This window comes from Typha angustifolia, chromosome 10 (assembly GCF_048772165.1).
Source record: "Typha angustifolia cultivar Huaian chromosome 10, ASM4877216v1, whole genome shotgun sequence".
Taxonomy (NCBI): Eukaryota; Viridiplantae; Streptophyta; class Magnoliopsida; order Poales; family Typhaceae; genus Typha; species Typha angustifolia.
The window spans coordinates 6,604,025-6,622,568 of record NC_133248.1 but is presented as its reverse complement, the minus strand read 5'-3'; the positions used below and the strand labels follow the sequence as shown (position 1 = coordinate 6,622,568).

The window sequence follows — 18,544 nt, the reverse complement described above, 5'->3', positions numbered from 1 at the left end:
GTATGGTTAGTATAATACGCTAGATGAGTTATGTTATATAATGTATCAATTGACATATTTCAAAGTGTATTTTTATCCTTGTCTTATATTCTAGCAAGTGACTTTGTACTTGTATAATTATGTATATACCACTATTGTGTATATGTAGTAGTGAAAAGCTCTTGATGATGTATTATGGCCTGTGTGGAGCCCTAGTAGAGTTATCTGTATGTTGTTGATAGTCAGACTTGAGTTATTCTTAGTTTAGATATTATAGATAAAATTATGATGTTGATACAGGTTTATTTGATTGTCGACAACTACCTAAATTGTCAGGTGCCATGCACATGCCATGTGGGCTTGTGCCATGCATGTGTTTAGGGTTTGGGTGTTACACTGAGCAGGGTCCAGATCTCAACTAATCGACTAGAAGGCAATTGGAAGGGAAAAGACTGGCTCAGGTTAAAATAGTGCTACCGACAATAAGTTGAAAAGAGGATTGAGAATCATTCCAAATGAGGTCCTTGAAAAGATAAATAAGGAGACTAAGAACTACGTGTCTTGGAGCTAGAGATCATGGAACGAGTCGGGCACGGTGGAAGCTCAACCTTTCTTGGTTGGTTCTTAGGTAAAGCTCTAGACCTTGAAACTTAGGTTAGTTTTGGCTACCCAAGACAATGAGTCCCCCTTTGGAGTTAGATCTACTAGGGTTACTGTGATTCTGGTTCGAATTAGCCTTTTGGTGGCTTCCCATGTCACGCATAAGTAAATCATAAAGTTGGATCCAAACTGGAGTGACTTGAAAAATCCTTCAAAGAGGGTTGAAAATCATACTTCCATCAAATCAAGTTGAGCACGTGGAGATTGATGGTCTAGGGCCCTTCGATCAAGATATAGGATAGATCATCTTCATTAAGAAAAAGCAAAACATAGTAGCCTTTAGCCATTTCTAACACTAGAAATCTCGTAGTGCCACATTTGAGCATCGGCATTCTATGATGCTTTGGACTGGAAGGCTATAAGGATTTTGATGCTCTCCTCATGAAAATGGTGCAATGGATGATGGTGGCAGTATATCAAGAGAAGTTCAAGCGGATTAGTAGCTAGTGCAAGTCAAAGTGGTCGGACCTATTACTATTGAGGACGTTTGTGTCCAAGCTGCGGGGTGACATCCAAATGGATGTCAAGGCTCTTTGACCAACCACCTTAGACAAAGCCTTTTAGTATGCCATCTTGATGGAGAGGATGCACAAAGAGTTGAAGAGCCAAAGCAAGGCCACACAGACTAGTTAGGACAGCTGTTACCCGATTCGGTCGACCATGACGATGGTAAGACCAACTGTAGCACTAAAATCGACGGCTAGATTCATGGGTCTGAGGGCTCCACTTAGGCCCTTAGTTGATGTTAGGGGAGGTCAACCAACCACTATCCAGACCCTCACATCTGCCTAGGTGGTGTAGAGAAGAGTAAATGGCCTTTGTTTTCATTGGGACGAACGCTTCATGCTTGAACACTAGTGCACGAAGACGAGGGGAGCATGATGTTGACAGATGGATGTGAGGATGAGGAGGAGGACCATGATGCCAGGGAGGAGAGTAATGAACAAGTTAGAGAGGACTATGGGGAGGAGTATGAGCAAGGGGAGAAATCATTGCATGCGTACTCTGGGACCACCGTGCCAAAAACTTTTTGAGTAGACAGCTCAGTCAAGAAGCGACTTGTGGATATCCTTATTAATTTAGGCAGCACACATAACTTCTTAGACGAGTGACTAGTCCAGAGGTTGGGATTGGATGTGGAGCCGACGATAGGGTTTGAGGTGGTGATTAGCAATGGCATGAAGCTGCGAACTAATCGCTTATGCTGCCATGTTGGAATTCCAGTGCAAAGCTATGGGCTAACCATGGACTGGTACCCCCGCGCCCTCCGAGGAGTTGATATCATCCTAAGCAATTAGTGGCTACAGAACTTGGGATGGGTGACTTTCGACTTCAGCAGTATGTGGATGACCTTCTGGCAAGGCAATAGAGTAGGGTGTCTGGAGGGTGTGAAGACAAGATTGAGCCCAACTTTTCATACAATGGAAGGGTTGTCTCGACCACTAAAGGCAAAGGAGATGATGGTGATGGAGCTTGGGGAATTGGAGCTTAGCCCTAGCTTGAGTTGATTGCAATCATGTGGGGGCATGAGTCGGACTTTCACCAAGGTGGCTCGACTGATTTAATTATTTATTTGCATCTAAATTGTCTTTTTTTTCTCAGACCTAAGGAAAGCCCGCTTGGAAGGACCAAATGTGATTAAGCTTGAGCAAGAGGATTCAGACCCCTTAAAACTGAGGAACATGATCTGGTTCAATGGCCCCAAACCCGAGTGCGAATTGGTTGAGTCCCCTATGTCGTATTGAGCCAATGTTACAAAAATTAAAGCTACATTGTGATGGATTGGACCAAAACTGAACTCAAAGGCAAAGAGCCGAGCAGAACCAAGATGGTGCAGCTTGGGAATGAGAGCGAGTCTGATTTGGGCACAAATTGACCGAGCTGAAATGGCTGGAGAAGCTCAAGGGCCAGTGGCAGTTCGAGGAGTCCAAAGGGTTGTGATGATTCGAGAATCACACATGGTAGTGGCTCACCATCGGTGTAGCTCAGCTATATAAAAGGAACTCCTTCAAGGGGGTTGCAGAGAGGCAGCAATGAATCTAGCGATAGAGTATTTTTCCTAACTCAACTTACCAAATTTTGTCTCTTAAAAATTGGTGAACCAAAGTGGGGAAAAATGCTCCATCACAAGCAAGAAGAACCATTGGAGGGCATGGCACAGGAATAGAGAAGGGTTTAGAGTGACCACTACCCTTGGGACTAAGCGTTTGTCCCAACTTGGATTACCAACTACGCTATCTGAAAGGTTGGTAATTCAAGTTGGGATTAACACTCAGCCACGAGGGTCAAAGGATTTTAGGATTAAAGGTATAGCCACCAGCTCCACACCTTGAGGACAAGATGTGAAAAGCATGGTGGGCTGTTATGAGCCGTTTTTGATCATTAGCCGCTCACTTGGTCTCGATGCATGAAGAGGGTTGGAGTTTGCAATCAGCCCCTGATTGGTTATCAATTTACCTTATTTTATATATATGTTTATTCTTTACTGCATTATTAGGTCATTTTGCTTATGGTACAAATCAGACTCGAGTCTATTTGAGTCAGCTAACTAGGTCCAATTAGGCAGCCATCAATCTCACTTGTGATGCGTACTTAATCACTAGATTCGATGTTTTAAGAGCTGGTTGAGTCAGTTTGACCTAAGCTAAGACTAGCTAGGTTGACCAAACTGCTTAGGGAGCCACTGTAGGTTATGTGGTGCTCCCCTAATTAGATCATCTTGGGTTAATGAAATAATTTCAAGATCGACTTTTTCCTTCTTGTTCAATTACCTCCAAGTCATGGCTAACCTAGCACCACCTAGAGCTAATCACCACTTCATATTCCTCATTCAACCGACGCCTCTCGACCTTGTAAAATGACCCATCATTCTACCTATCCCTTTCTCTACTACTTTGCACCTTAGGCTCATACCTTCCACAACCTCCATTAATATCGCCCTACCTAGGTTGAGCACCACCACCACCTTATCAATCTCCATTCCACCATCCATTCCAATAGATTCGTCTGCCATCCTACATCTATCACCTTACCAAAATCTTACTTTGATCCGACCGTTGAATCTCAAGGACACTCTTATGCTTGAAGGCTTTCAGTAGACCTAGCTTACTTATTAGAGATTGTATCTCACATTTGCGAATATCTTTTGGCTTTTGTTGATCATGGGAATCATTAGACACTTTTGGATCGCTAATCGAAGGAGTGACTATTAGTCATGATTGTGGCAGAAATAGTTCCTTTGATTGTAGTAGGAGGGGTAAACAAGTGTTTAGAGGTAGATTTTCTATAGCAGACTATTGAAGTCACGTCGATTGGGAGAGATCTAGCTTGCATGAGTCTTTAATCTTGAGCAAGATCTGATAAGAAAGGGGAGGACATTCTGACTATACCCTATGGACATCTACGAGGTCAAATGATACGAGCATAGTAGCTCACTTACCGATTGAGCTCGCATTTTTTTTAACTATTAGGAGAGAGTAGGCTGGGCTCTTTTAGTTGACATCAAGGCGACATTAACTGGCCAAGAGGAATTGAATGTGGAGTCAACGGTCGGATGTTCACTATGGTTTGGATTGGTGGCAGCTAGGACAAGTCATAAATAAGTGACACATCGGTATAAAGTTTAGGTGTTTAGTGATACAAAAATAAGTCAATGGGGGTAAAATAGTTTCTATTCAAAATAGTAATACTTAGCTTCTAAGTTAAGAAGACAAAAACACTAAGACATAGTATGGTTTGTGTATAAAATTTTTTAAAGATAACTTTATACACACCTCTTAAAATGAACATTAGGTACATCTATAACTTTACTCACATTTTATAGTTTAGGTGTAAAACATAATGATTACCTCAAATAAGCTTACGGAAGAATTTATGTTTGGTTATTAAGTGTAAATAAATATATTAACTGTAACAGAAATCTTGCTTAGAAAATATGTATAAATTTATCGCACCCCTTCTACCTATGATAATATTTTGTGCATAACTTATTACATGACTTCCTTTATACAAAGTATGACCAAAATCTATATTAATAAGTATTTTGTGCAAAATTTATTAAGGAATCTTAATTCATGAATAAGTATTCCCTATGCACGAACTAAATACCACTTAATAGTTTTTGGATGAAAAATCTAATAGTTTTTAGATGGATAATCTAATAGTTGAAATTTAGTTAAAATTTGAAATGGAGTAAAATAATTTTCACCCAAAGTATAGGGCGAAATATATTTAACCATTAAATAGTTCACATTCTCACTCTTCATAGTTCTCACCATTTTTGGATTTATGTTAATTCCTAGCCCTAGGGTTTATGTTTAGAATTTTGTTCTTAGAAAACACTCCATGTTAAATCTATTAAGACACACAGGTGTCAAAAAAATAATTTACCTTGGCTAACAAATGGGTTATTTGGTTTCTTATATTTAGAAATATATATGCATTAAGAAACACATATTTCTCTAGATGTTATATCTAAAGAAACAAATAGATTATTCGGTTGCTTGTATTTTATAATGTTGTATTTGTTAAACACTTGTTTATTATTGTATTTTATAATAATGTATTTGATAAATAAGTATTTGGTTGTGGTATTTCATAATACTATTTTGACATTATAATTATAAGTATTTGGTTGTATTTCTTAAAACTAAAAGACTACAATTATATTCTCAACTAAAAGAAAATTAAATTTAAGTTGAAATCGAAAATAAGTTATTGAAGACTATTGATTAAGTAGTAATAATAAAATCAAAGGAGAATTTGCATGTAACACCTTGTATTTTAATAAAATTATGATTTACACCCTACATATTCACTATTTATAAATTGAGTCATATAATTAGCGAATATGTGCTAAAAGTACCTTAGCGTTAGGTCAGTTAATTAAACTTAATCAAATCTTTGAGTTAAGTTATTATACTGAGAAATTTATGAAAATATTCTCAACCAAGTCATACTAAAAACATTCTAGTCATTTTAAAAATTAAATTATCTCTATTTAATAGAATATTAGTTCAAATCTAACCCAAAGTATTTTCTGTACATATTCACTAAATTATAGGGCTCAATTTATAAATAATGAAAATATAGAGTGTAAACCATAATTACGTTATAAAGCAGGATATTATATACAAATTTTCCCCAAATCAATATGTTTATATTATCATAGGTCCCTAATGTAGCATCAATATTAACTGTATTTAATACTCTCTCATTTCAATTTTAAATACACTGGTTGTTTATTTATAATTTCTCTCTCTGTAGTTGCAATTTTAGATGTATGTGACTTGGTTAGAGAGTTGTTATGTCTATCTATCATGCCCATGGACTATGGTTGTCACTGTGGCAGCCTCGTTTCATCCATTCTCGCAGACATCAAGTTAACTACATAGCATAGAGCGAAGAAGAGGAATACCTATCCTCTTCAAAGGCATCTTCACCGTTAACTCTTGGCCTTTCGTTAAGTTTTCTTTCTAGGTAATGAGCAATCAAAGAGTCCACTGTGGGTGCACCATGATTCTTCTTAGTCATGTTTTTTAGCATGGGAGGGCAAGGAAAAGCTACAATTTGTTTTACTCCTCCTGTGTTGCTTTATGACAATAAAGGAGCCGAAATTCAAGGATCCTAAGCAATGGCGGGAGCAGAGTATCTGAAATACAAGAATCCTAGCGATTGAGAATAAGAAAAGTAGAGAATGAGAGTTGCCTCAGGCGATGTGGTGGCGAATAAATACCCTAGCGAAGTGGCGACAATCGTGGAGGAGATAAAAGATGAGAATAGAAAAAAAGATGAAGGATTGAAATAAGAGAAGAGAGATGGTTCAAGTTATGCTAGATGCAGTCCTTTAGCATCCACCTAAATTAAATGAGTGCTAAATAACTACATATGAATTTAACCAATTTTGTAATATATATATTTTTAAATTTAATACACTAAATTGAACAATAATTTTTAGGTTAGACATCATATCCAGTATTTATTGGTCCACTATGTTTTTACAAATTTATAATTCACACCATACATTTTCAATATTTTCATTTCTAGTCATATGTCTTAGATTAGGGTAGACTTCTTTATTCCCAAAAAAATCCCAAGTTAGCCAAAGTATACGTTAAGTGTCAAAGAACAGAATTAGGTAAGAATCAAATTTGATCTTCCATGTTCTATAAGAGGGAGTGTCTTTCAGAATTAAACAAAAAGAGAGCCTATTTTTTGAAAATCTGAGGAAATAACTTTTCATCAGCTATTAAGTCAACTTGTGGTACCCAAAAGATAGAAGAGTGTGAACTGAAAATTAATGAAAAATGTAGGATGTGAACTGTAAATTCCTACTTTAGTATCCCCCCTTTGATTTGCTATAATTTTATGAATAGCTCGAAGGATGGCAGGCATTCTTTTCATAATTGCATTGCCCGCTGTCGAACGAACGCTTGCCGGCTATTGAAACAGGACAAGGTAAAAAGGCAAATGAAGCCGGCCTTTTGTCTCTACGTACGTGCACTACATCCTTATCGATAGGATTACTACATAGTAATATTTCAATGCCAACCGTAGCACCACATTGCTTTCTCAGACATATCTAGCATCAGAACAATCACAGCATATAAACATTTCGAATTTAGAACGTCGATTTAGGTATGTATGTTATTATTATATTATGTCTAACTATGTAGGAAGACCATTCATTCAACGAGCATGGAGAAGAAAGGAACGGCAAGTATGGATGCAGAGCCTGTAACCGACATAGCTGACTTAATGAACGATTGGTTCTTTGGAAGCCTGAGTACAAACAACGGAGTTTCTAATTTGACTAGCAAAAGCAAGAAGAAGAAGAAGAAAGAGAGCAGTGGCAAGAGCAGCAGGCTGACGCAGGAGTGGTTGGATGAGGCAAAGAAGATGGTAGAAGGTTCGCCGTCGAGGGGAGGATCCCCGGCGAGGTTTGAGGGCTCGCCGCGGTTCATTGCGCCACTGGGGAGGGAGGCCTCTCCTCTGCTTCTTGATCGGAGAGATCCATTGTCAAGATCAGCAAGAAGGTATGTGGCTGGATGATTGTTACTACATAATTCGATGACAATAACCATATATAACTAGGCAACCAGGAGATGAGGTCCAACGTATAATAATAAACTGTAGATATAAGAAACTTTTATGTAAGAGTATTTGCATCCGTATCTCTCGAGCCAAATACAATTTCTATTTAGAAGGATCACTCTTTTTCATTAATTATTTAATTTTTATACTTTCTAAATAACAAGGAAGCTATTGCAGAAATTTATATGGAGTGTCTATATAAAAATAAATAAATAAATAAATAAAAATAGGATGGTGTATACAAAATTAGTTAATAGCTCTGGGTCTAGGTGTAATTGTTCCTGTCTTTGATGGTGAACGTGCACGTAATAATAAAATGCAAATGTGAATGACAACTTCACAGAAATCGTTCCACCGAAATCATACGATCCACCCACCGTCACAGCCGAACCAACTCCGAAGTCTTCTTCGCATCCGATCACCTTCCCGCCTCTGCGAACGCCCAAACAAACAAATGCTTCTCCCCCGTCTTCAACCCCACAATCTCCTCCTCCTCCGCCGCTGATCACAACCCACCTCTCCTCCCAAAGCAACCTTCCCACCGCAAATCTCGCTTCCACCACGGCCACTCCGACGGCGATGGCCATCTCCTCTCGCCGCCGCGGAATCTCGTGGAGTCGTCCCACCGGCGGTCCGTCTCCTCATCGACGTGCTCCCTCGACAAGCTCTCGCGGCACGCCGTCTCCGACGAGCATCGCTTGGATGCGGCCGTAGAAAGGGAGAGTATCGATGACGTGAAACATCTGAACGCTTTCCTTAGAAAGCAGAGATCTTTGATTGGGAAAATTTCTCGCGGAGAAGCCTCTGCGGAGGCGAAGTTCATACTCTCCTCCGCCTCCTCCAACAGTTGAGAAAATTACAACTTCTCCTCCCATACTTTGCTAATTGGAGATTGGATGTCTCTAATTTTTCTTTCTAATTAGGTACGACGAGTTCGATTGTGGCGGCCATATGCTACGCTTGGTTGCTGGTGAACATCGAGAAGGGGCACGGGGGCCGCGGCATGGTGGTTGCGCCAGTGGTGAATATGAGGAGGGAAAGAATGCTTAAGCACAGGCAAGCTGCTTGGCTTCTTTATCATATTGGGATCGATGCTTCGGCGTTGCTCTTCGCGGACGAGGTATATTGGATTCTGATGCTTAATTATCATCTAAACTTGAATAATTGGTCGTCTTCTTTATAACTTACTTTGTTTAGAAATACTACACATGCCTCACTCGATTTATGGAATAAAAGATGGCATAGACTTCCTGTTCCTGAGTTTAGATAGAGACAAATAGAGGTAACTCGAATTATAGTCGTTGCACTTGCATTATTAGTCTTTAGATTATGTTGGTAAGTCGCTATATTCTTTGTCTTTACAGTTTTACAGTTCATTAAAGATGTCAGCATGTGTACATTCTGAATAAGTTGCAGAGCTGCTGACATTTCTTCTCTTAATCTGGATCAGGTTGATTTGGAAGGCTTAATAATGGCTAGACAACTAAGCATAGTTGTAGTAGGGCAAGATATTCTGAAAACAAATGGGGAGGTGATTGTTGATTTCTTAGCTGTTTCAAGTATGTGGAGTGATGCCTAGTTCTTATATATGACACTTTGTACTGTGTAGGTCCACTCGCAATGCACTTTTCTCACTGATAATTACTGTGAAGAGTCCTATAACCTCCTTCAGAGCCCAAATATAAAGAAACTCCTGGTAGAGAATTCTTTAGATTCTCTTTTTTGGCTTCATCTTTATCACTTAACATCTTTTCTCTTTCAAATCACTGAATGATTTCTACTTTCTCAGCTTGCAGGCATTCTGTCAGATACACAGAATCTGAATACTACCGGTAAATCATCTACAAATAGAGATTCAGAGGCAGTACAGTTGCTCTTGGTTGGTTCCACTCCAAATAAAAGACATGAACTATTTCAGCAATGTACTTACTAACTACTCTTGCACATAGCATTGGAGATTCTTTTGTGCTCCATCAGTTTCTAACTTCTTATCTTCTACCTTTTAATTAGTGATGCAAGACCATAAAGATTACTCATTTCTTGAATCTTTGAAAAACGTCTACGGAAAGCCTTCAAATGATGGTAAGTTGTGGTCATATGCTCTTTATCTTTTTATGGGAATTAGTGAAGCCCCAAAAGGACTTGGGGCATTTGCTAGGTTGTAGTATCTCTCTGTCAACTTTCGCTTTCAACATTTCTTGCTTTAAGACCACTATATCAGTAATCTTATATTTGAGATTGGTTTCTTTTTTCATTGAATATGATACTACTTCAGCAACTGATTACATAATGTTATAATGTGACTCTGTCTGACCTTTGCATCTTATAGACATCTGTTATGATTTTAGTATATCCTTTGAATTTCTTAGTTTTACTTATGATGGTGTTAGCTTGATAGTTGACAATATATTTATCATCTTCACTGCAGGATGTCCACATAAATGATTTAGTCTTGCCTATTAAAGATGACTCATGTGGTTTTACTTTAAATATTAGAATTTTGCAACAGAAATTTACTTATAGCTGATAGATTGGTAGTAGTTCTTAAACTACCTCTTCATGAAGCATTGCTACTGTATATTTTTTCTAATAAATAATGATGAAAAAGTCAAATACTTTGATTTGTTGCTTTAGGATGTGAGATTCTTCTCTTTTGCGTTGTGCAAAGAGGTTTGAGGTCTTCCAGAATGGATGTTTCATATTCTTAAATCTACTTTTCATTTTTCTTTTCCTTCTTCAGAATTTTTCTGTTTTTTGTGTTGTGAATCAAAAGTACTCTTTTTTTCTCATCCAAAAACTTTTCACTTTCCATTTACTAGCCATTTACTCCATTAGAATGTAATGGTGCGGTGCCATGAAAACATAGACTTGCTGTAAGGTTGACCTCCATATCTCAAATGGTCTCTAATGTATGTTTTGAGAGCTTAGCCTAGTTAAATTTATTAAGGAAGAGAAAGTGGTCTCTTCTTGTTCTCTAGCATGCATTGAGCTGTTTGTCCTCTCATTATTAAGCAATTAAGGGTTGATTTGATTGAAACATCTAACTCTTGTAATTGATTACGTTGTGTTTTGTTTGAGGCTAAGCTTTGAATCTTAATTAGCGCCCTACTCTTTAATCCTGATTTAGGTATTTTGAACTAGGCTAAAAAAATGTGGTGTTTGGTTGTGAATTAGGCTAAGTGTAATTATTACTTTTGATATGATGTGAAGAAATAAAAAATGTTTTGGTTTTGGAGAAAAATAGATGATATATAAAATTAGTTGACCAAATTGCCTTTTAACTTTGATGATAAATTTAAAAAATGTTTTGGTTTTAGAGAAAAATAAATGATATATAAAATTAATTGACCAAACTGCCCTTTAATTTTGATGACAGATTTAAAAAGATTAATAATCTTTTTATCAATAAAAAGCTTTACATTACTGATTTGCAGGCTTACAAGTATGTATGTAAGCTTGCAAATGGACGTACAAACAGCATGTAAGCCCACAAACAGGCTTAGCATGTATGTAAGCTCGCAAACGGGCTTACAAGCATGCACGTACTTACATATTAATATTTTTTTCTAAAATAACGTATGGTTAATGTTGTTTTTTTAAAATAATAACATAAGGTTACAGTTTTTTAGTTTTCTTTTGGTTTTGGTTATAAGCTCACATGTGAGGCTTTTATATTAATATTTTTAAATATTTTTTAAGAAGTTTTTCGTATTGCAAATTTTATTAGAAATCGAAAGTGCATTATTGTGGGCTTAAAAGCTCATAAGCTCGCAAGCACTTTATAATTTCTTGTAAACTTAGTAAGTCTTAAAATTTTTTGGAGGAAAATCTATTTATTTTGGAGGGAAATTAGAGATGAATGAGAGAAGATTTGAAATATGAGTGTAATTATTACTTTGTTGTGACTTGAAAAGGTAAAAAAAATATTTATTTTTTAGAGAAATTGAGTATGTGTCATGCAAATAGTACCAAAATATTATTATAAATTTATAAAATGTAAATGCAAGTCAACTATTTTAAACCATATTAAATCTATCAGTATTATATTAAATAGTAAATTTTTATTTTTTCCATCGGTGTCAATGAATACTTTTTCTAGGGTTATTTTTTTATGAACCATGGTAAAAAATGAGCTCTTTTATAAAAAAAAAATATGCATTTTTTGGAAGAGAGAAGAGAGAGAAAGGAGGGAGAGAGGAAAGAGAACATTGATAAAACATAACATTGATAGATTTAAGTCATGTCAAGGATAAAATTATAATATATATGAATTCATATTGGAATTTTTATTTTATTTTGTTTTTAATTACTGGGAGTGAAGTTGATTAAAGATTAAAAAAAAATCACAGTACATTTTGATGGGAAGATGATTATTGTCTCTCTATCTTAAAGTACTGTGATTGTTGAACAATATTTGTAAATTCCTTGTGGTCTTGCATATCTTGTATATTATGTAACGTGAGGAGCAATCTTCCTATGATCCTATCTCAGGAAAACAATTTGAATAAAAAGTCAGTGACCTATCTAACTTTTCAACTTCAATTATTTTTCCCAAGAATGTAGTTATCCTATGAGTTCTTGCAGATTAATGGATGATCTGATAGGTAGTCTTATGTTTTTTCTTTTAAATTTTCATAGAAATAATAAGATCGATCAGTAGGATATAAGCCAAAAGTAGTTATACTTTTACGCAACTTTTGCTTTTCGAGTTATAGGTGAATTAAGGACAGCTAAAAACATAGACTCGATTGAGATGCAAAATGTGTTTTAATGTAGGCCATAAATAAAAGTAAGCGAAAAAGGCCCTTAATTGAGGAAAAACTTTTAAATAGGGCATCCTAATGTACAAGGCTCTGGTCAGTGCAAGTTCTAGGATGGGAAGATATATCATAAAGTCACAGTACTCTTCCAAACCTTATTAAATATAAGTTGTTCAGACTCTGTTTATTTGAGTGATGATGAAATATCAAATCTCATTGTTTTTATTTTTGTTGTCATTCTGGACACTAAATTACTCCATTGCTTACGTCTATGTTAGATTGGATGTTCCAAAGGAACCTATATGAAGTTTCTATAAACAGTTGTTTCTCTGCCAAGTTATGAAGTTAGTATGTGTACTTACATCTTGCAAAAGACATGAAATCAGTAGTTTGCTCCCTGCTGCCTAAATTCATGTATCTATTTTTGTTAGGATATATGTTGATGTTCCTACTTGTCTAGGTAACCTCTTATTACCTTTTGTCAATTGTCACAATATATGATTTGTTAAATCCCTTTTGTGTCTTTTATGAGCTATGTTGCGACATGCTATATAAACTGAACATTTGTTTCCTGATGTAAGATAATGATGAAAGGATAACGTCTCACGATCATACACCTCCAAGGAGAAATTCAACATCAGTATCATACCAGGAAAAATTTACACCAAATTCAGGTATACTTCCAGTGTTCATCACTCACAAAAGTTCAAATTTCTTAAATTTTCTTCCAAGTTGCAGAACATAAGCTATTAATGCTGGACTATATTCATATATCGATACAATTTTTGTGATGCACGCATGCGCGCACACAAAACCACACACACACACATTCATTCTTGACTCTTGACGGTCACTATTAAGAATGAGTATAGTTTGCAACCAAAAGTGTGTCACCGAGAAGTAGGTCAAGAATTAATATCTTTGTTGTGAAGTAGCCCGAGCTAATTGGTCTAGTCGAGTCAGAGATTGTTGTGAACCAGCCTGAGCTGGTTGGTCTAGTCGAGTTGAGTCTAGGGTTACTTGGAGAGCAAGTAACCTAGCATGGGGTAGCCACTATAAAGATGGTGCGGTGAGCACCCTAAGAAGGCAAGGAGAATTATCCTAATTTTACCTTTCTTTTCTCTCTCTTTCTCTCTCTCTTAGCTAGCGGCACCCTTAATGAGGCCACCAGCTGAACCTGCTAATCCTAGCCCAAGTTAACCCAATACCCATACTTCAGCCTACCTCGCCTCGGTAACCACGTCGCCATCTTCCTCAGCTCATCCACATCACCTCCATCTCCTTTAAGCTCACCAACCACCTACCTAATCCCGCAGTCGAGCCCTTCCATCACCTCCCCTCTCACAAACCAATAGCTAACGATCACCGATCTGAGCTCAACCGGCAGCTCAATCGCCCGACTCATCGTCGGCATTACCCTATCCCATCATCAACCCCAACAACCTTTTAGAGCCAATCATCTTCAAAACACACATGAAAGTACCAAGTGATCCAACAAGCTAAAAACAAAATATGTTTTTCTTATCTTTCCTTTTCTTTCTCATTGTTAACTTACCATTTTCACTAAAAATTTAAGTTGTTAGGTAATAGATCAACCATGTATATGATCCCTTTGAGACTCCATCATGTGGGATCCATATACATTGCATGTGGATAAATGAAAGATAGTAGAGTATGCAATCCTCTATTATGCACAAAAATAGATAAACATAAAAAAAGATTAAATGAGGCTAGACGAGGTTTGATGATACAACCCTAGGTTAAGGTTCTTTCAAAATAACTAGAGGTTGGCTAAAACAAAGAAGGAAGGTGGCATCAACATTAGGTGCTTTCGTCTAGGCAATTGGACTAGTTTTGACCGGCTTGGGATTTTGGGTACCACAAACTATTAGGAGCGAGTCTAGGTCTGAAAATGAGTTGGGTGAATAGGCTTGGACCTTTATAAGAGTTGGCTACAAAGTGACCTTGGATATTGGGCTTGGAAAATAGTCAAAAGAGAGAAAGCTTTGGGCTCGACGGGCTAGCATGGGTTTATCAGGTTTGGCTAGAGCTTTATGTTAATTCAGGCCCTTAAGGGTAGAGTCTAGGGCTAAAATTTAGTATGAAAGTTGGCTAGACTTTTAGTTAGAGATGGGCTAAGGGCTTGGTTATAGTTTGACTCATGGTTTGCCGGATCAGCTGAATCTGATCTCGATCCAGGCCTAATCCGAACTCTTTCTCTCTCTTTCTCTCTCTTTCTCTCTTACTCTATTTTTTTTCTCTTTCTTCTCACTCTCTTTCTTACTCTCTTTCTTTCTTTCTTACTGGTGAACTCTGGCGAATTCCGGTATATAATTTTTTAATTAATTTATTTATTTCTCCCTTAGTTTTTTTTATTTCTTCCACTTTCTCACCTTTTTTTTCTCTTTCTTCTTTTTCACTGCACCATGGTTTTTCTTTCTTTTGTTTGATTTTCTTCTACTCACTCTCTTTCTAATCTCTTCTTCTTTTTAATTTTTATTACACTATAGTTTTTATTTCTTTATTTCTTATTTTTGATAATTTTTTTCTAAATTTTTAGAATTTTTTCTACATTCTTAAATAATATTTAGAATTTTACGTAATTAAAAAGTCTAATCTGATTTTAGTGACTGATTCGGCGAATACACATCATTTTTTGAAAGGTTGATTTTGATATTGATCCCGATTTTTCAAACCTTGGTTTGACTCGTGGAATAAGGCTTAATGGGCAAAAGCCCTAGCTGGCCCCTAGCAACTTGCACAATTGGGCCTTGGGCTGGCTTGAGTTTCAAAACCCTGGTGAGTTAAGAGGCACATCCAGGATGGGGGCATGACTGAGCTGGGTAGGGAGATCTAAGCTTGGGATAATGTGGTAGAGTTTGCCAATATGAGTCGACTGGCTCTTTGGCGCGTCTCAGCTCGAAGGGAGCTCATCCAGACCTAGGAATGGGCCCGGTAAAGTGTTGAGAACAATGGTAATTGCTAGATTAGGGCTCGGCTCCTATGTAGGCTTAGACAAGGCCTGACTCAAATTTCTAGAAAACCAAACTCTAATACTATGTTAACTTATCATCTTCTCTAAAAGCTTATATTTTATAGATATCAGATTAACAATTCTTTTCATACCTTTAAGACTCACCAATAAAATCAACCTTAGATAAAACCCTACCATTTCTAATGGTTATTTTGGTGTCTTAAATGGCTTCTTCACCTCAGTGTAGTATCTTCAACTCTCTGAAGATTGGGTTGACTATCTCGCCTGGAGAACTGTTCACTGTTGTTATGAGAAATCCTTTATGAAAAGATGCTTTCGTTTAATTTTTATGTTATCAACATCAAGTGACATACCTCAAAGTATTCTAAAATCAGAACACATCTAAGACTAGGAAATAGAGCTAGATTTCTTCAAAAAATCATAGTTCCTTTGGTAAATCCTTGAATCAGAGATATGTTGTCTGAACAAATTTACTATATTGACACTCAATAGCTCATTCCTTTTCTATGGGGTCAGTATTTTAGGAGTGGAATATAGCACTTATATTGTGTCTCAGATTTTCTATTTTGTCCCGTTTCCTTTGGTAGAGTATTTTTTTAACTCTTCCCTTGTATAATTATTTTAGATTTTCTTCAAGAGTCCCATCATAGTCATCAGTGAGAGCGTTGAGCTATCTAATTTTCTATGCTAGAAGGGACAGCAGAAGTTTCATGAGTGCAAAGAGACACAGAAGATAAATAAACTTATACAGAAAAAATAAAAAATAAGATTAAGTCAAAGAAAATAAAAAAATGAAGAAACATGGTGAATTATCCTTTTGTGAAAGGTCATTCATCTATTGAGTCTTAACTGTGTTTGAGAACTTCCCTAGTATTTCATCTCATTGTTGAAAACAACTAGCACCTATACTTTATTTTTATTCTGTTAAAGCTGTTTCATTATTTGCTATATATTTGATCATGTTGTATGGCCAACACCATGGGCATGTCAGTGCAAGTAATTCAAAACTCTCATTAGAGAAAATACTCCTTGAAAGTGGTTTTCAAGCTCTACACCTTTATGGTATGCGTTATTTAACATAACCTCAAATTTATTGTGACCCTTCATTTATCTCGTCCATTGCCAACAATATATTCATGTGATGGATAAAGTTTGGATGGCATCTTTTAGAATTTTAGTACATTCAATGATTGGCTTTGCTCTTGTAGTAGCATTGCAGTTAGTTTACATGCTGTCACTTGTCACATTCTTATTTTAACTTTCAGTTCTCAGTTTGAAAGACCAGCTAAAAGTAGGAAATTTACTTGCAATGTGTGTAAATATACATGCGTACACTATGCCTTTTCAACTTCCCACCTTAGTACTGTGATATGCTCGCACTCAAATGTTCAAGCAAATACTAGATGGTACCTGTAGGCTGTAGCATTAAGTAGCATTATATTCTCCAGGGTAGACAGAGAAACAGAAGCCTTCTGTGTCACTATAGTTATTGAACAAAAAGATTTGGTCTTTTAAGAACCGATCTTTCTGAATTACTTGAGTCAAAAGAAGTTCATTCCTGGCTCACATCCTATCTTATTTATGTCACTTTAAAGTTCATCTGTCTCTTCTTTAGTTAGACAAGTATGTTAGAATACTTGGAGGGCAGCTTGAAGATCCAAAGGCTGATCCAGATTGCCCTTCAATTTTGACTTTTTTTTTTTTGATAAAACCATATTGACATTGAAGAAAATGTGGTTCTCACAGATTCCATTTGTTTAATTAACAAATAGTATTGTTTCGCAAGTTCATTTAACTTACTACAGATGCCTTGACATAAATAACATTCAATCTCATCTTATACTATAGTTTGATCATGCTATGTGAGACATTCTAATCTCATGCTTTTTTTATTAATTTTGTGATATTTTCCATATTTTCTTATATTGCTTAGGTAGTTTCTGAAATTCTGTATATTAAGAAAAGAGCGAAATGACCAAAACCAATCCAAACATTTCATTTTCTTAAAGAGCAAAACTGAGACTGAAACTTTTCACTAGGATTTATGCAACTGTAGCTATCTTTAATCTTACGAGTTACAATTAGTATATGCAAAATCCGTTCCTTTCTTCATTAGTATGTATTGCTTTTATAATATCTTATGCTTCTTATTGGAACTTGAAATCTTAGATCCTCTATATCTTTGATTAGGCGATTTGTAAAAAGAAAGTGCATTACTTCTGGCCACATATAACACCTTCTTCATTTCTTATCTGCATACTTTTAGTTGGATGGTTTGTCTTGCATATCATTAAGCATCAGCTAATCTCAGTCTAGTTGAACTTCGCACAGCAAACAAGAAGCCGGCACCTCCTGCTTCAGCACAAGTTGTTCCAGAAGCAGGTTCTCGTGGGAAGAACAAATTCTTTTTGGCGAAATGGTTTGGTTTTGGTTCCAAATGATTTTTCTTTGGTTATCTTTCTGTCCGTCCAAATTAAACGGCCTGTAGAGAAAGTAAAAAAAATTTCTGAATTTACCCATTGTAAGTCATTGGTTATATCATAAGATATAATTCTGAATTCTTGTCTACTGATGTTCATTGGGCAAAACCTTCTAAACTATTGTTTCTGTAGGTCTTCAAATATGTATTATGCTATTTAGTTCAATGAAAGATTCCCTCATTTTCTTTTTACTTTTTTCATAATGGCAACATATTAATGATTCAGAAAGATGAAATTTTCTCATTTGAGGCTTTTCCAGTGATCTTCCTGCCCCTCTGAACTTCAAAGGAGGACGATGCTCGATTGTCTATTTTTGCCAGAGGAGGTTGCAACGCATCAAGTATATAAAGTACATGTCGGAAGGAAGAAACTACATATCTGAAGAAAAACTGCTGGCAGTGATAGAATCTGGAGAATAATTCTTTGATTTGGTTGGTTATATAGATTGAGGAGTTGTTTGACCAAAAAAAAACTTTTTTTGCTATAGTTTTCAAAGTATTAACCAATAGTTGTTGCCATGTAAATGCCACATCAGTGAGGTAAATCTTTATCTTGGGGTGTGATTTAAATTGCATTAA

General features: G+C 36.4%; 1 protein-coding gene across 3 annotated transcripts; it reads left to right on the top strand.

Moving 5' to 3' along the window:
• Positions 1-8,092: 8,092 nt before the first annotated feature.
• Positions 8,093-18,325, top strand: LOC140768968 (uncharacterized). 3 transcript variants are annotated; one of them, XM_073109460.1, is made up of 8 exons: positions 8,093-8,577; positions 8,655-8,851; positions 9,182-9,262; positions 9,341-9,427; positions 9,521-9,653; positions 9,742-9,813; positions 13,073-13,165; positions 18,226-18,325. In XM_073109460.1, exons 2-8 carry the CDS (start codon positions 8,735-8,737, stop codon positions 18,243-18,245), a joined length of 603 nt encoding a protein of 200 aa, XP_072965561.1. In that variant the 5' UTR covers positions 8,093-8,577; positions 8,655-8,734; the 3' UTR covers positions 18,246-18,325. The 3 variants fall into 3 exon arrangements, with proteins under 3 accessions (XP_072965561.1, XP_072965560.1, XP_072965558.1); XM_073109459.1 differs by lacking the exon at positions 18,226-18,325 and adding an exon at positions 17,818-18,135; XM_073109457.1 differs by lacking the exon at positions 18,226-18,325 and adding an exon at positions 17,803-18,135.
• The last annotated feature ends 219 nt before the right edge of the window (positions 18,326-18,544 follow it).

Coding starts and splice junctions, on each gene's coding strand:
- LOC140768968 (XM_073109457.1), top strand. CDS start 8,735: ATGGTGGTTGCGCCAGTGGTGAATATGAGGAGGGAAAGAATGCTTAAG. Junction 9,814..13,072: donor CGGAAAGCCTTCAAATGATG/GTAAGTTGTGGT, acceptor TCCTGATGTAAG/ATAATGATGAAAGGATAACG. Junction 13,166..17,802: donor AAAATTTACACCAAATTCAG/GTATACTTCCAG, acceptor ATCTCAGTCTAG/TTGAACTTCGCACAGCAAAC.